The 16,184-nt window shown below is 48.5% G+C and overlaps 2 protein-coding genes and 1 long non-coding RNA gene across 5 annotated transcripts in view; 1 reads left to right on the top strand and 2 right to left on the bottom strand.

Annotated features, from left to right (window-relative positions):
* zgc:153012 (uncharacterized protein LOC777626 homolog) overlaps window positions 1-1,327 on the bottom strand; it is a 15,521-nt gene extending 14,194 nt beyond the window's left edge. The window contains exon 1 of one of the 2 annotated variants that reach the window (XM_053343689.1): window positions 851-1,327. The gene's annotated coding sequence lies outside the window, so the exon portion shown is untranslated. The remainder of the gene's footprint in view (window positions 1-850) is intronic. The other variant, XM_053343688.1, reaches the window with a different exon arrangement.
* Window positions 1,328-5,947: 4,620 nt separating this feature from the next.
* mogat3a (monoacylglycerol O-acyltransferase 3a) lies at window positions 5,948-15,899 on the bottom strand. 2 transcript variants are annotated; one of them, XM_053343687.1, is made up of 10 exons: window positions 15,554-15,899; window positions 14,233-14,411; window positions 14,089-14,149; window positions 12,443-12,586; window positions 9,830-9,960; window positions 6,903-6,946; window positions 6,689-6,779; window positions 6,281-6,389; window positions 6,021-6,199; window positions 5,948-5,968 (listed from the first exon to the last, which is right to left on the bottom strand). In XM_053343687.1, exons 1-9 carry the CDS (start codon window positions 15,645-15,647, stop codon window positions 6,045-6,047), a joined length of 1,008 nt encoding a protein of 335 aa, XP_053199662.1. In that variant the 5' UTR covers window positions 15,648-15,899; the 3' UTR covers window positions 5,948-5,968; window positions 6,021-6,044. The 2 variants fall into 2 exon arrangements, with proteins under 2 accessions (XP_053199662.1, XP_053199661.1); XM_053343686.1 differs by having other exon boundaries at window positions 5,961-6,199.
* Window positions 15,065-15,390, top strand: LOC128384204 (uncharacterized). The gene is made up of 3 exons (XR_008324078.1): window positions 15,065-15,090; window positions 15,145-15,232; window positions 15,355-15,390. It is a non-coding gene; the product is annotated as an uncharacterized LOC128384204 (long non-coding RNA).
* Window positions 15,900-16,184: the final 285 nt, after the last annotated feature.

Genomic DNA, 16,184 nt, shown 5'->3' on the forward strand with positions numbered 1-16,184 from the left:
AGTAACTATATCAGTGTGAGTTATTATAGTAACCATAGTAACTATATCAGTGTGAGTTATTATAGTAACCATAGTAACTATATCAGTGTGAGTTATTATAGTAACTATAGTAACTATAGCAGTGTGAGTTATTATAGTAACCATAGTAACTATAGCAGTGTGAGTTATTATAGTAACCATAGTAACTATAGTAGTGTGAGTTAGTCATATCAGTGATATCTGACACATTTACAGTGTGTTTAGCATCAGATTCCCTCTTAGTGTTTCCTTTCCTTCCTTCCTTCCTTCCTTCCTTCCTTCCTTCCTTCCTCCTCTTAGTGTTTCCTGTGTCTCTGTGGTGGAAGTATAGTAACTAAAAGACTTTGCTACTAAAACACTGTAACGCTGAAACATTATTATATATTTATATTATATATTTATATTATATATTTATAGTATATATATTTATATTATATATATTTATATTATATATATTTATATTATATAATTATAGTATATATATTTTATATATTCTGTCAGCTGTAAATGATGTTCATAAATGATTCAGTTTTAAAATTGTCCTGAACAAAGAAAGTAAACCTGGTGTGTAAACACAGACAACAACTCATTATAATAAGTTATTATTATAACTTATTAATATTATAATAACTTATTATAATATTAATAAGTTATAATAAAAAGTTATAATAATAATAGCTTATAAATATAATAAAGTGATGACTGGAGTTTCTGCAGCTAATCTATAATCAGTAATCACTCAGTATGAAGTTGACTCCTGATCAGCTGATCTTTAAACATTAAATCAAAGCCATCGATCATGACCTCTGACGTCACTGTAGTAAACACTCACGTTCACACGCACGGCAGCGCGCGCTCCCGCCGCTCCAGTGACGTCACCGCCGGGCCATCTGACACAGCAGCTCCATTATATTCTGCTCACACCCAACTCACTGCGCATGCGCGGCCCTGCCTGCGAGCAGCCGCAGGCAGCAGGCACGCGCAGCGGGAACGCGCGAAGACTTGAAGAAAAGTTTGTCCTCCTACTTCTTCTTCTGCGGTTCTCCTGCTTTTTATTGTGCCAGCTGTTTGAGAGCAAACCTCCACACTTCTTCTTCTACGGTGCGCTCTTCTTCTTCTTCTTCTCTCTGTCACAGCTCTTCTTCTTCTGTAAACTAAACTCTCTCCTCCTCTTCCTCATCTCCGCCCAGCAGCCAATCAGCAGCCAGTAAACATCCTCACCCATGTCCGGGTCCCAGCAAAGCGCGTGCGTCCACCGTGCGTGCGTGCCTTAACGGGACGCGCATGCGCAGTGAAGACACAGATGTTTATTTACTCAAACTGATGATGTAAAAATTTGTCAATAAAGTTTTTAAAAATACAATTGCTGTTTATAAACTATATATTATATCTATATAGTTTATATATGAATACATATATATAGTTTATATATAAATATATATGTATATTATATCTATATAGTTTATATATAAATATATATGTATATTATATCTATATACTTTATATATGAATATATGTATATATTATATCTATATAGTTTATATTACTGTCCTTATAAATATATTAATTACTGATGAAGTTAAACTTCAGGGAATCAATCAGTTTATTGATCATGAATCAGTTTATTGATCATGAATCAGTTTATTGATCATGAATCAGTTTATTGATCATGAATCAGAGGACCTGGTCCTGGTTTATATGGTTTATATTATTTATATCAGGGGTCTCCATAGTTTTTCAGTGGGGGCCACATCAACGTTCCTGTGACTGGGGGCCTCTAACAGGAAGTGATACGGGTCTGTGTTATTGTGGAGTTATAATGATCATTTGTTGCAGCTGCCCTTCGTTTGGATTTGGCGCCACCTGTTGATTTGATAACAGAACACAACCTGATGGTAAGAATGAGGTGGTTTAGTAAAAGGTACAGTTGAGTTAACAAACCATAAGTGTCTTTACAGATAGTGAAATAATATTAATACAGAATAATAGTAAAACACAACAGGTCTTCTGTAGGTGAGCTGGGTTTGTATGTACTGCTCACCTCAGGGACGCAGATAGAAAACACAAGCAGCCTATCAGCAGAGGACTTACTGCAGAGTGACATCACTGTATAAAAAGAGCATTACTATGATGACATGTTTTAATCTTCATTGCTGTTGAACTCAGTAGGTTTATCATATCAGCGCTTCTGACTGGTGAGAAGACCGACGTCAGCTTCCAGTTACAGCCAGACTCATCAGCTTCATGCTCACAGATATATCTGCTCCCAAAAACTGGACATCTCGTTTGCTTCCTCATGTTGGGGTCGGTCTCCTTTGGGAGGGCAGCATGGTCTGAAACTCAGCCAGGTCAGATTGAAGAGAAGGCAGGCTGTCGTTGCTGTCGGCAGTAAAAGAGTGAATACGCTGATTTCTTTAACGTGGACGTGAAGCTCTTTGAACCGAACTCCTCCCTCAGTGTTTCCAGTGGGTCCTAGACCTTCTTGTCGGGAACGGGACCGCTGGTTTCTCAGCTGAGAGGCTTCCAGTAGCAGGCAGATGGGCGAAGTCTTGTTTTTGCACAAGCAGCTCTACTTTAAGCTCCAAAGCTTTGATGTGGGAATACGTGTCACAGATTAGCCTGGGAGCCTTGGAGCCTGGGAGCCTGGGAGCCTTGAAGCCTGGGAGCCTGGGAGCCTTGGAGCCTGGGAGCCTTAGAGCCTGGGAGCCTTGGAGCCTGGGAGCCTGGGAGCCTTAGAGCCTGGGAGCCTGGGAGCCTGGGAGCCTTAGAGCCTGGGAGCCTGGGAGCCTTAGAGCCTTAGAGCCTTAGAGCCTTGGAGCCTGGGAGCCTGGGAGCCTTGAAGCCTTGGAGCCTTGGAGCCTTGAAGCCTTGGAGCCTGGGAGCCTGGGGGCCTTGGAGCCTGGGGGCCTGGGGGCCTGAGAGCCTTGGAGCCCGTGGAGCCTGGGAGCCTTGGAGCGAGGTCCCATTTCCATTCTGTGTCGATCGGCTCTGGGACAATTTTCCCTTTGTCAGGAGAAAGGCATTGATTTCAAGTAGCAGGTCGTAAAAACGCTTCCGGTAAGGAAACAGGGCCGGGGGGACTCGGGTGTGGGCTCTCCTATCTCTGGGGTGGAGGTCGCCGAGGTCATTAAAAAGCTCCTCGGTGGCAGGGCCCCGGGGGTGGATGAGATCTGCCCCGAGTTCCTCAAGGCCCTGGATGTTGTGGGGCTGTCATGGTTGACACGACTCTGCAGCATCACGTGGACATCGGGGGCAGTGCCTCTGGATTGGCAGACTGGGGTGGTGGTCCCTCTTTTTAAGAAGGGGGACCGGAGGGTGTGTTCCAATTACAGGGGGATCACACCCCTCAGTCTCCCTGGTAAGGTCTATTCGGGGGTGCTGGAGAGGAGGGTCCGTCAGATAGTCGAACCTCGGATTCAGGAGGAGCAGTGGACCAGTGTGGACCAGCTCTACACCCTCTGCAGGATCCTTGAGGGTGCATGGGAGTTTGCCCAACCAGTCCACATGTGTTTTGTGGACTTGGAGAAGGCATTCGACCGTGTCCCTCGGGGAGTCCTGTGGGGGGTTCTCCGGGAATACGGGGTATCGGACCCCCTGATACGGGCCGTCCGTTCCCTGTATGACCGGTGTCAGAGCTTGGTCCACATTGCCGGTAATAAGTGGGACTTGTTTCCAGTGAGGGTTGGACTCCGCCAGGGCTGCCCTTTGTCACCGATCCTGTTCATAATCTTTATGGGCAGGATTTCTAGGTGCAGCCAGGGTGTGGAGGGGGTCCGGTTTGGTGACCTCAGGATTGGGTCACTGCTTTTTGCAGATGATGTGGTCCTGTTGGCTTCATCAGACCGTGACCTCCAACTCTCTCTGGATCGGTTCGCAGCCGAGTGTGAAGCGGCCGGGATGAGAACCAGCACCTCCAAATCCGAGGCCATGGTCCTCAACCGGAAAAGGGTGGAGTGCACTCTCCGGGTCGGGGATGAGATTCTGCCCCAAGTGGAGGAGTTCAAGTACCTCGGGGTCTTGTTCACAGTGAGGGAAGGATGGAGCGTGAGATCGACAGGCGGATCGGTGCGGCGTCTGCAGTAATGCGGACTCTGCACAGATCCGTCGTGGTGAAGAGAGAGCTGAGCCGAAAGGTTCCTACCCTCACCTCTGGTCATGAGCTTTGGGTTCCTACCCTCACCTCTGGTCATGAGCTTTGGGTTCCTACCCTCACCTCTGGTCATGAGCTTTGGGTTCCTACCCTCACCTCTGGTCATGAGCTTTGGGTTCCTACCCTCACCTCTGGTCATGAGCTTTGGGTAGCGACCCAAAGAACAAGATCACGGGTACAAGCGGCTGAAATGAGTCATTAATATCATTAATTGTCATTAATGATATAGAAGATATTAGTACTAATAGATATTAGTTGTTCTACCTGAGTTACATAAATGGATTCAAGAGGGGTTTCTTTTGGAATATTAGTAAATATTTCTTTAGTATTCCCTTTAACCCAGTCTCTGATTAGTAGGAATTTAAAGAAACGATGTTCAGGAAGGTTGAATTTCTCTCTTTTAATGGTGAAAGTTGGTAAATGCATCATGAATGTATAAACCGGCAACCGTTTGAATTTTATTATCTTTCCATCTTAGTAGTCTAGTGTCAGCGATGTGGAGAGAGAGGTTAGGGTTACCTCACAGAGTATATAAATATAAATATATATTTATATTTAGATCCAGAAGTGTATGAGATTCTTGCCAAGCAGCAAATGTGTTCAGTATTATGGGATTGCAGGATTGTGACTATAAACGGGACAGATCCCATCTCATATCTGGTCTCACTGTTCTCTGCATGCAGCCAAATACAAACTGAGAGGCAAGATAATTATTCCTAAAAGTTAAGCCCCCCCTTGAATATGGGGCCTGAGAGCTGAGTTTGACCCTCTGGTTCTTCTTCTGCCACAAAAAAGGGTAATAATTGTGTTCTTTAAAGAAACTCTTGGTTTTTACAGGGAGACACTGAAAGGTAAACTCAGGCAGAATATTATGATGATGGTTTCAGTCCTGCCGATGAGACAGAAGATCCTTCCATCTTTGAAGGTCAAGTTTGGTTTGATCCAGCTGTTTTTTATAGTTATATTTACAGATCAGACAAACTGCACGGGATAAAACAATCTGTCTACTGCTGTTTGAAAACGCTGAATCTATTTTCTGTTTCTCCAACAGTTTCAGCATTTTGTAGTCTGTTAGTCTAGTTCTTCTGTCAGTTCGCCTTGGCTCGGTCGCAAAGTCACGTCAGACTATACCATTGTGTGTGTGTGTGGGGGGGGGGTCTGGCCCAGGGGCCGTAGTTTGGGGACCCCTGGTTTATGTGGTTTGTATGTGTATAAATGACTTCTGGTAGGTCTCTGAATCGTGTTGCCATGGTTACCTCTGTGCGCCTGCTTACCTCTGTCCTCAGACACGCAGCTCTACCTGCACAGCTGCAGACTCACCTGTCTGAAACATGTATTGATCATAACTCAGACCGATGCCTTCATGTGGAACTTCTACAAGAACGTCAGGAGAACTTTGATCTGCAGAACTTTTAATACTTTTACTTCAAACTGTAAACTGTTCAGCCGTCAATCACTTTGACATTAATCAATAATGTTTTAGGAAATATGATTAATTACTGATTACAAGGAACTGCTCAAATCAAACTGCATCATCTCATGTGGATTAATTAACGGTGATGTCACACCACCTGTCAATCATCTGTGACATCATCATCATCATCATCATCATGTGACGTCACTTATTACACAGAAAAGAAAGACTCATTTTTACAAGCAGAGACAAAGAAACAGTCATCTGTAGGTGGTCCGTAGATGGTCTGTAGTGGTCTGTAGGTTATATGAAGGTGGTCTTAGGTGGTCTGTAGGTTATATGAAGGTGGTCTTAGGTGGTCTGTAGGTTATATGAAGGTGGTCTGTATTGGTCTGTATTGGTCTGTAGGTGGTCTGTATTGGTCTGTAGGTCATATGAAGGTGGTCTGTAGTGGTCTGTAGGTCATATGAAGGTGAGGTGCTGGTGCTCCTGCAGGCCGTAGGTGTGTTTGTGCTCCTCGAACAGCTCTGTCAGGTGCTGCAGGTAAACTTGATGCAGAGACTCGATGTCCTCGCTGCTGGGACTGGGAGTCTGGACGACTGGGATGGGCTTCCCCACTGAGGACAGAGAGGGACACACGTCAGCTCAGCCCCTGAATGTTAACATTAGACAAACATTAGATTAGCGTTGGGTCGTACCTATGGTGTTTATGGGGCTCCTGTACGGCATCAGCCCAAAGTTATACTGGAAAACTCCTCTGGCATGGAACAGAGGCAACGCTACTCCCATGAGGCTCTGCAGCCGGTTCTGTTTCCACACAACAACATGCTGACATCATACAAAGCTAACACAGCTTAGCAACATGTTCTCATTAATATAAACATGAACCATTAGCCACTAGCTAACAAGCTAATATACTCTGTGGAGCTAGCTGTGTGGTTGCTATGTGGTTGCTGGGTGGTTGCTATGTGGTTGCTGGGTGGTTGCTGGGTGGTTGCTATGTGGTTGCTGGGTGGTTGCTGGGTGGTTGCTATGTGGTTGCTGGGTGGTTGCTATGTGGTTGCTGGGTGGTTGCTGGGTGGTTGCTGGGTAGCATGAACTCTAACCTGCAGCCTCCTCAGAGGGGAACCAGTCGGATTCTTCATCTGATCAAACAGCTCGTTCTCTCCGAAAGAAAAGACTGGAACCAGCTGAGCTCTGCACACACACACACACACACACACATTAACACACACACATTAACACAGACACGCACACAATAACACATACACACACACACAGATCAGTGTTACGAGCTCCATTCACAGTCACACCTCTCACCCGTGTTTGAGAGCCATCTTGATGAAGCCCTTCCTGTTTCGCACCTGAAATACAAACAAAGAGTTCATTAAACTCATTTGTTCTTTAAAACCTTCAGATATGAATTATTAATTATTATTATTCACATTAAAACACCAATGATGACTTTATGTTGTTCTGTGTCAGATGCTGTGCTTGTGTCTGTCTACACATCCTGCCTGTCTGTAGTCTGTCTGCCTGCCTGTCTGTAGTCCTTGTGTCTGTCTGTAGTCCTTGTGTCTGTCTGTAGTCCTTGTGTCTGCCTGCCTGTCTGTCTGTAGTCCTTGTGTCTGTCTGTAGTCCTTGTGTCTGCCTGTCTGTCTGTCTGTAGTCCTTGTGTCTGTCTGTAGTCCTTGTATCTGTCTGCCTGTCTGTCTGTAGTCCTTGTGTCTGTCTGCCTGCCTGTCTGTAGTCCTTGTGTCTGTCTGTAGTCCTTGTGTCTGTCTGCCTGTCTGTCTGTAGTCCTTGTTTCTGTCTGCCTGTCTGTAGTCTGTCTGTCTGCCTGCCTGTCTGTCTGCCTGCCTGTCTGTCTGTAGTCCTTGTGTCTGTCTGTCTGTCTGTAGTCTGTCTGTAGTCCTTGTGTCTGTCTGCCTGTCTGTAGTCTGTCTGTCTGTAGCCTGTCTGTCTGCCTGCCTGTCTGTCTGTAGTCCTTGTGTCTGTCTGTCTGTCTGTAGTCCTTGTGTCTGTCTGTAGTCTGTCTGTCTGTCTGTAGTCCTTGTGTCTGTCTGTCTGTCTGTAGTCCTTGTGTCTGCCTGCCTGTCTGTCTGTAGTCCTTGTGTCTGTCTGTCTGTCTGTAGTCCTTGTGTCTGCCTGCCTGCCTGTCTGTAGTCCTTGTGTCTGTCTGTCTGTCTGTAGTCCTTGTGTCTGCCTGCCTGTCTGTCTGTAGTCCTTGTGTCTGTCTGTAGTCCTTGTGTCTGCCTGTCTGTCTGTCTGTAGTCCTTGTGTCTGTCTGTAGTCCTTGTATCTGTCTGCCTGTCTGTCTGTAGTCCTTGTGTCTGTCTGCCTGCCTGTCTGTAGTCCTTGTGTCTGTCTGTAGTCCTTGTGTCTGTCTGCCTGTCTGTCTGTAGTCCTTGTTTCTGTCTGCCTGTCTGTAGTCTGTCTGTCTGCCTGCCTGTCTGTCTGCCTGCCTGTCTGTCTGTAGTCCTTGTGTCTGTCTGTCTGTCTGTAGTCTGTCTGTAGTCCTTGTGTCTGTCTGCCTGTCTGTAGTCTGTCTGTCTGTAGCCTGTCTGTCTGCCTGCCTGTCTGTCTGTAGTCCTTGTGTCTGTCTGTCTGTCTGTAGTCCTTGTGTCTGTCTGTAGTCTGTCTGTCTGTCTGTAGTCCTTGTGTCTGTCTGTCTGTCTGTAGTCCTTGTGTCTGTCTGTAGTCTGTCTGTCTGTCTGTAGTCCTTGAGTCTGTCTGTAGTCCTTGTGTCTGTCTGTCTGTAGTCCTTGTGTCTGTCTGTAGTCTGTCTGTCTGTAGTCCTTGAGTCTGTCTGTAGTCTGTCTGTAGTCTGCCTGTCTGTCTGTAGTCTGTCTGTAGTCTGTCTGTCTGTCTGTAGTCTGTCTGTCTGTAGTCCTTGTGTCTGTCTGTAGTCTGCCTGTCTGTCTGTAGTCCTTGTGTCTGTCTGCCTGCCTGCCTGTCTGTAGTCCTTGTGTCTGTCTGCCTGCCTGTCTGTCTGTCTGTAGTCTGCCTGCCTGTCTGTAGTCCTTGTGTCTGTCTGTCTGTGTGTCTGTAGTCCTTGTGTCTGTCTGTCTGTCTGTAGTATGCCTGCCTGTCTGTAGTCCTTGTGTCTGTCTGTCTGTGTGTCTGTAGTCCTTGTGTCTGTCTGTGTGTCTGTAGTCCTTGTGTCTGTCTGTCTGTCTGTAGTCCTTGTGTCTGTCTGTCTGTCTGTCTGTCTGACACAGGGACTGCAATGCATCTTTTGTCTTAGAGATGAATGTCAGTTGTAAATGTTCCCACAGTCAGATTCTGTCTCCAGAGTAACAGAACTCATGAAGAACAGTCCATGTTTCAACATCAGAGCAGCGACTGTTTGTGAGTCACATGTCCGACTGTTACAACACACTTCCTGTTTTACACAACGCATCCAGCCTGCATCACTTCTCCTCCTCCTGACTACTGCTGCTGGTTTACAGCCAGCCCTGATCCCAGTCTGCAGGATTCAGCCCTGATCCCAGTCTGCAGGATTCAGTCCTGATCCCAGCCTGTAGGATTCAGCCCTGATCCCAGTCTGCAGGATTCAGTCCTGATCCCAGTCTGCAGGATTCAGTCCTGATCCCAGTCTGCAGGATTCAGTCCTGATCCCAGTCTGCAGGATTCAGTCCTGATCCCAGCCTGTAGGATTCAGCCCTGATCCCAGTCTGCAGGATTCAGCCCTGATCCCAGCCTGTAGGATTCAGTCCTGATCCCAGTCTGCAGGATTCAGCCCTGATCCCAGTCTGCAGGATTCAGCCCTGATCCCAGTCTGCAGGATTCAGCCCTGATCCCAGTCTGCAGGATTCAGCCCTGATCCCAGTCTGCAGGATTCAGTCCTGATCCCAGTCTGCAGGATTCAGTCCTGATCCCAGTCTGCAGGATTCAGCCCTGATCCCAGTCTGCAGGATTCAGCCCTGATCCCAGTCTGCAGGATTCAGCCCTGATCCCAGTCTGCAGGATTCAGCCCTGATCCCAGTCTGCAGGATTCAGTCCTGATCCCAGTCTGGAGGATTCAGCCCTGATCCCAGTCTGCAGGATTCAGCCCTGATCCCAGTCTGCAGGATTCAGTCCTGATCCCAGTCTGCAGGATACAGTCCTGATCCCAGTCTGCAGGATTCAGTCCTGATCCCAGTCTGCAGGATTCAGTCCTGATCCCAGCCTGTAGGATTCAGCACTGAACAGGTGGAATCATGAGGGAACTGAGTCTGGACCGGATGAGGATCAGGATCAGGTACCTGGAGTGTTAAAGCTCCTGGTCGAGCATCCAGTGCCTCTGGAGCTCCGCCCACCGCGACCACGGCAACGTTTCCTCCTTCAGGACGACTGACCAGGTACGACAGACTGGATTTACAGCTGGACACCAGACCTGAGAGACAGACAGGTGAGAGAGAGACAGGTGAGAGAGAGACAGGTGAGAGACAGACAGGTGAGAGACAGACAGGTGAGAGAGAGACAGGGGAGGGAGAGACAGGGGAGGGAGAGACAGGTGAGAGACAGACAGGTAAGACACAGACAGGTGAGAGACAGACAGGTGACACATAGACAGGTGAGAGATAGACAGGTGAGAGACAGACAGGTGAGACACAGACAGGTGAGAGACAGACAGGTAAGACACAGACAGGTGAGACACAGACAGGTAAGACATAGACAGGTAAGACATAGACAGGTGAGAGACAGACAGGTGAGACACAGACAGGTGAGAGACAGACAGGTGAGACACAGACAGGTGAGACACAGACAGGTGAGACAGAGGAGGCCTCTCACACGTGCAGAACTGTTCTACACACACATGGTAGACGGTTCTATCATATGTGACGTTGTGCTCAGACACATCCGGCTGAGCAGAGCAGTCTCTCTCCTGAGATCCTGTGACTTGGCCTTCAGGTCTGGGGACAGACCCAGTACCTGAGGACAGGCATCATGGCTGTGAAGGAGGACTACAGGAGGAAGGTGGAGTGTTTGGCAGGGATAACACCAGATCACCAACAACTCACCTGGGACTGTTACAGCTGACCCCCCCCTTGCTGAACAGCTAAACCATTTCTTTGCCCACTTTAAGGCAAGCAGGCTCCACTCTGTCACACCGACACTGCCCCTGCTGACCACCAGCACCAACTCTTCACTCACTCTTCAAGTACATCAGGTGAAGCGGGTGCTGAGGACAGTGGATCCTAGAAAAGCCACAGGACCTGATGGAATACTCAGAAAAGTACTAAAAGCTTGGCAAGACCAGCTCTCAGGGCCCAGACCAGGATATTCAACCATTCCATCCGGTCTGAAGTCAGCCACCATCATCCCCATCCTCCAGTCAGCAGCCCCAGTGACTACAGGCCAACAGCCTTAACATCTGTAGTAATGAAATGTTTTGACTCATTATTACTGACCACATCAAAGCAAGCCCCCACCTTCCACTCTCATCAGTCGCCACAGTCCTTCACAAAGCTCTGAGCCACCCTGAAGTCTCGGGTAACTATGTCAGGATGCTCTTTGTTGACTAGTTCAACATTCAACACCATCATCCCAGACATATTAGTGAAAAGCTGTCAAGCCTGGAACCCTTCCCCATCACCTGCACCTGGACTAAAGACTTCCTCACAAACCGTCCACTAACTGTGTAAATAGGCCTTTACTGTTCCTCCATCAGCACCCTTAGCACTAGCTCCCCTCTGGGCTGCATGCTGAGTCTATACACTCTGTACACACATGGCTGCACCCCCATGCAACCCCATCCACCCCTCCAACACCATCATTAAGTCTGCTGATGATACCACCATGGTTGGACTCATACATGATGATGATGACTTGGTGAACAGAGATGAGATGCATTGTGTTCTACCAACAACCTGATCTCTGACTTTAAGAGACAGTGCATCTCTGTGTGGTACGCTGGCTGTTCGGCTGCCAACAGGAAAGCTCTGCAGAGAGTGATAAAAATGGCAAAGAGAACCATCGGCTGCCCTCAGACTTCTCTAGAGGAGATCTCCAGCTCTCAGTGCTTCAGCAGGTCACAGACGGTTCTCTCTCCTTCCCTCTGGAAGAAGATACACAAGCTTATAAGCACCAACAAACAAGACCTGTGGGCCGTCAGGCTGATCAACCTACAGTCTTAAGTCTAATACTTTATTTAAGTTTTTTTGCCATTCTCTTACACTATTATTTATTTCCCCATTGTATATTTTTTCTGTTGTCTTATTGGTTTTTGTTTTTTTTTTATTGACCAATCAGCACTGTTTCAGATGTCTTGTACAACAATCATTTATTCTATTCTGTTCTATCGTGTCCCTGGTGGACAGATGCTCTCTCGGACACATTTAACTGGGACTGACCTGCCAAAGATCTCACAGAGCACAGAGGTCACAGTCTGAGGAGAAAACAGGAGAACAAACAAACTCACTCAGCAGTTCAACGATCAATCTGGGATCAATACTAAAGCCGATCGAGAGTTGAAATCCATGTGACCCTGCAGCTGCTCGGTCAACCAATCAGAGCGCAGCGTTCTCTCTCCTCCTGCTGTGACCTCTAACACAGTTTACTCAGAGCTGATTCACAAAGTTCATCTAGGAGTGCGTTGCACAAATGTTCTGGAAATGTTCCACGTTGACTCCGGTCTGAAGACATCAGAGTGACCTGAGATCAGCTCAGTCTGACTGTCTGAATATCATCCAATCACTGAAGTCCTCATCAATCAGTGAATGTATTGATATGTGTCATCAGCCCTGATCAATTTATTTAATCTAGATTTGATTTATTAGGTTGTTCAGTTTTAACACTCTCCCAGCTCAGCAGACAGACAGGTGAGCACACAGACAAGTGGACAGACAGACAGATGAGCAGACAGACAGGTGTACCTCCAAACATGATGTAATCTCTGAACAGAGGGACTCTGAACCAGAACGGAAGCATCAGCAGGTGAGACTTCAGTCCAGGAAACAACCGAGAGAACCCCGTCGACTCGGTACAGAAGTTACCAAAGGCTCCAGCTACCAGCACACCTGAGAGACAGACAGGTAGAGAGACAGACAGGTAAAGAGCCAGACAGGTGGACAGACAGCATGTTATATTTCAGGCTCTGGACATTGTGTGGCTGTCATGGAGGTCAGGGACAGTGACCCATGGACTGGTAGACTGGGATGGTGGTCCCTATTTTTAAAAAGGGGGCCGGAGGCTCCAACTATCAGGATAACACTACTCAGCCTCCAGGAGAAGCTGCTGCTGAAAGGCTCCGGCTGATGGTCGAACCTGATTCAGGAGGAGCGATGTGGATTCTGGCCGTGGAACAGTGGACCAGCTCTTCACCCTGCAGGGATACTGGAGGGGTCATGGGAGTTCACACATCCAGTCTACATGTGATTTGTAGACTTGGAGAATGCTTAGGACCATGTCCCTCGGGGCCTTGTGGGAGGTGTTGTGGGAGTTTGGGGTACCAGGGTCTCTGCTGCGAGCCATTGGGTCCCTAAACAACCGCTGTGAGAGATGTGTTCACATTCTCTGCAGTAAGTCAGACCTGGTCTCAGTGGGTGTTGGGCTCCATCAGGGCTGTCCCTGGTCTCTGATCCTGTTTGTGATCTTCATGGACAGAGTCTCAAAGTGCAGCCAGGGGGAGGAGAGAGTTCAGTTTGGGGACCTCAGAATCACATCTCTACTTTTTGTGGTTGATGTTGTTCTGTTGGACTCTACAGGTGAAGTCCTCCAACAGGTTCTGGGATGGTTTGCAGCTGAATGTGAAGCAGTCCCGATGAGAGTCAGCACCTCCACATCTGAGGCCATGGTGCTCTGCTGGAAAAGGTGGACTTCCCCCCTCAGGGTTGGGGGGGGGGGGGGGTGCTGCCCCAAGCGGAGGAGTTTAAGTATCTGGGGGTCTTCCTCACAGTGAGGGTCAGATTGACAGGTGGATGGGTGCAGCATCAGGTGGATGGGTGCAGCATCAGGTGGATGGGTGCAGCATCAGGTGGATGGGTGCAGCATCAGGTGGATGGGTGCAGCATCAGGTGGATGGGTGCAGCATCAGGTGGATGGGTGCAGCATCAGGTGGAAGGGTGCAGCACTAGGTGGAAGGGTGCAGCTGAGCCTGAAGGTGAAGCTCTCAGTTCAGCAGTCAGTCTACGTCCCAACCCTCACCTCTGCTCACCAGCTTTGGGTAGTGACCCAAACAATGAGATGCTGGATCCAAGCAGAGAGAGTCTGGACTCAGCCTTAGAGATCGGGTCAGGAGTTCAGACATCCGGGGGAGGCTAGGAGTAGAGCCGCTGCTCCTTCACATGGAAAGGAGCCAGCTGAGGTGGTTTGGGCTCCTGGTCAGGATCCTCCTGGACGCCCCCCTTTAAAGGAGTTCCAGGTCCAACTGGGAGGAGACCCAGAACACACTGGAGGGATTACATATCTCTGCTGGTCTGGGAACAGCTTGGGAGCTGGTGGGGGGGGGGCGTAGACAGGTAGAGAGACAGACAGTCAGAGACAGACAAGTAGAGAGACAGACAACAGGTAGGTGTCTCACCGTGTGGATGGAATCCAAAAATATAATTTTTCTTTGGATCCAAATCAACGGTTTTAACGAGCTGTAGAAAAGAAATCAACAGATTAATTTCATTTAATCAATATTCTGATCAATATTCTGATCAATACTGGTCAATAACCTCACCGTGAGGGGGAAGTACTGTCTGAAGTAGTCCCAGACACTCCACCTCCTAACCCAATCTGACCTTCGACCCCCGCTGGTGGGTGTGTCCCAGTCCAGCCACAGCCAACCAGCATACAGCAGGGCCACCATCCACCAATCAGAGAGAGCCAGCAGCATGAAGGCAGCGAGACAGCACTGAGCTGAGAGACAGACAGGTGGTCAGACAGACAGGTAGCAGGCAGAGAGGTAGAGACAGACAGGACAGACAGACAGATAGAAACAGACAGGTGAGCAGACAGACAGGTGATCAGACACAGGTAGCATACAGACAGACAGATAGCAGACAGACAGATAGCAGACAGACAGGTAGCAGACAGACAGGTAGCACACAGACAGGTAGCACACAGACAGGCAGCAGACAGACAGGTAGCACACAGACAGGCAGGTGGTCAGACAGACAGACAAGTGGTCAGACAGACAGGTAACAGACAGACAGACAGGTGGTCAGACAGACAGACAGGTAGCAGACAGGCAGACAGACAGGTAGCAGACAGACAAGTGTTCAGACAGGTAGCAGACAGACAGACAGGTGGTCAGACAGACAGGTAGCAGACAGACAGACAGGTAGCTGACAGACAGACAGATGGCAGGCAGACAGACAGGTGGTCAGACACAGGTAGCATACAGACAGACAGATAGCAGACAGACAGATAGCAGACAGACAGGTAGCAGACAGACAGGTAGCACACAGACAGGTAGCACACAGACAGGCAGCAGACAGACAGGTAGCACACAGACAGGCAGGTGGTCAGACAGACAGACAAGTGGTCAGACAGACAGGTAACAGACAGACAGACAGGTGGTCAGACAGACAGACAGGTAGCAGACAGGCAGACAGACAGGTAGCAGACAGACAAGTGTTCAGACAGGTAGCAGACAGACAGACAGGTGGTCAGACAGACAGGTAGCAGACAGACAGACAGGTAGCTGACAGACAGACAGATGGCAGGCAGACAGACAGGTGGTCAGGCAGACAGACAGGTGGTCAGACAGACAGACAGGTAGCAGACAGACAGACAGACAGACAGACAGACAGGTGGCAGGCAGACAGACAGGTGGTCAGACAGACAGACAGACAGACAGGTGGTCAGACAGACAGACAGGTAGCAGACAGACAGACAGACAAACAGACAGATGGCAGGCAGACAGACAGGTGGTCAGGCAGACAGACAGGTGGTCAGGCAGACAGACAGGTGGTCAGACAGACAGACAGGTAGCAGACAGGTGGCAGGCAGACAGACAGGTGGTCAGACAGACAGACAGGTAGCAGACAGACAGGTACCTAGAGCCAGGAAGGAGAAGACCCATTGCAGGACGGCAGCTGTCTGCAGTCTCCTCCGCAGCGGGATGTTCAGCGGGGCGAACTCGATCGTCATGCCGGCGGTCCCGCTCCTTGGCCCGGCTTGGAGCTTGGCGACCTCCCGGTGTGTTTGCCTGGAAGTCGGAGCTTCTGTCTTCTGTTCGCCTCTCTGCTCCTGCACTCAATCAATCAGTCTCTCTACCCTCTCCTCTCTCTTCCCTCTATCTCTCCTCTCTATCCCTCTATCTCTCCTCTCTGTCCCTCTATCTCTCCTCTCTCTATCCCTCTATCTCTCTGTCTATCCCTCTATCTCTCCTCTCCCTCCCTCCCTCTCTCCTCCTCTCCCTCTCTCCCCTATATGAAGTAATTTTTCTCCTTCTTGATGAAACTTTCTAAACTTTGTCCAAACTTCAAATGTCACAAACATGCTCCCCTCATTCAGCACTGCGCATGCGTACCGGACCCTCCCTCATGGGCGTAATCCTTTCGGCCAATCAGAGGAAACATCCCGGGAGCGAGCCTGGAGCTAGGCGCGTTCACAACAGTGTGGACACATTCCTTACCAAAGGGATCAGTCATGTTTATATATGTTTAATACAGTTTATATGTTTAA

This window comes from Scomber japonicus, chromosome 22 (assembly GCF_027409825.1).
Source record: "Scomber japonicus isolate fScoJap1 chromosome 22, fScoJap1.pri, whole genome shotgun sequence".
Classification (NCBI taxonomy): Eukaryota; Metazoa; Chordata; class Actinopteri; order Scombriformes; family Scombridae; genus Scomber; species Scomber japonicus.

Bases quoted from the DNA above. Each gene is read 5' to 3' on its own strand.
- mogat3a (XM_053343687.1), bottom strand. From the start codon at position 15,647: ATGACGATCGAGTTCGCCCCGCTGAACATCCCGCTGCGGAGGAGACTG. The intron at 9,961-12,442 runs GTACACCTGTCT...TCTGTCTCTCAG, and splicing joins AGATTACATCATGTTTGGAG to GTCTGGTGTCCAGCTGTAAA. The intron at 6,780-6,902 runs GTGAGAGGTGTG...GTGTGTGTGCAG, and splicing joins AAGATGGCTCTCAAACACGG to AGCTCAGCTGGTTCCAGTCT.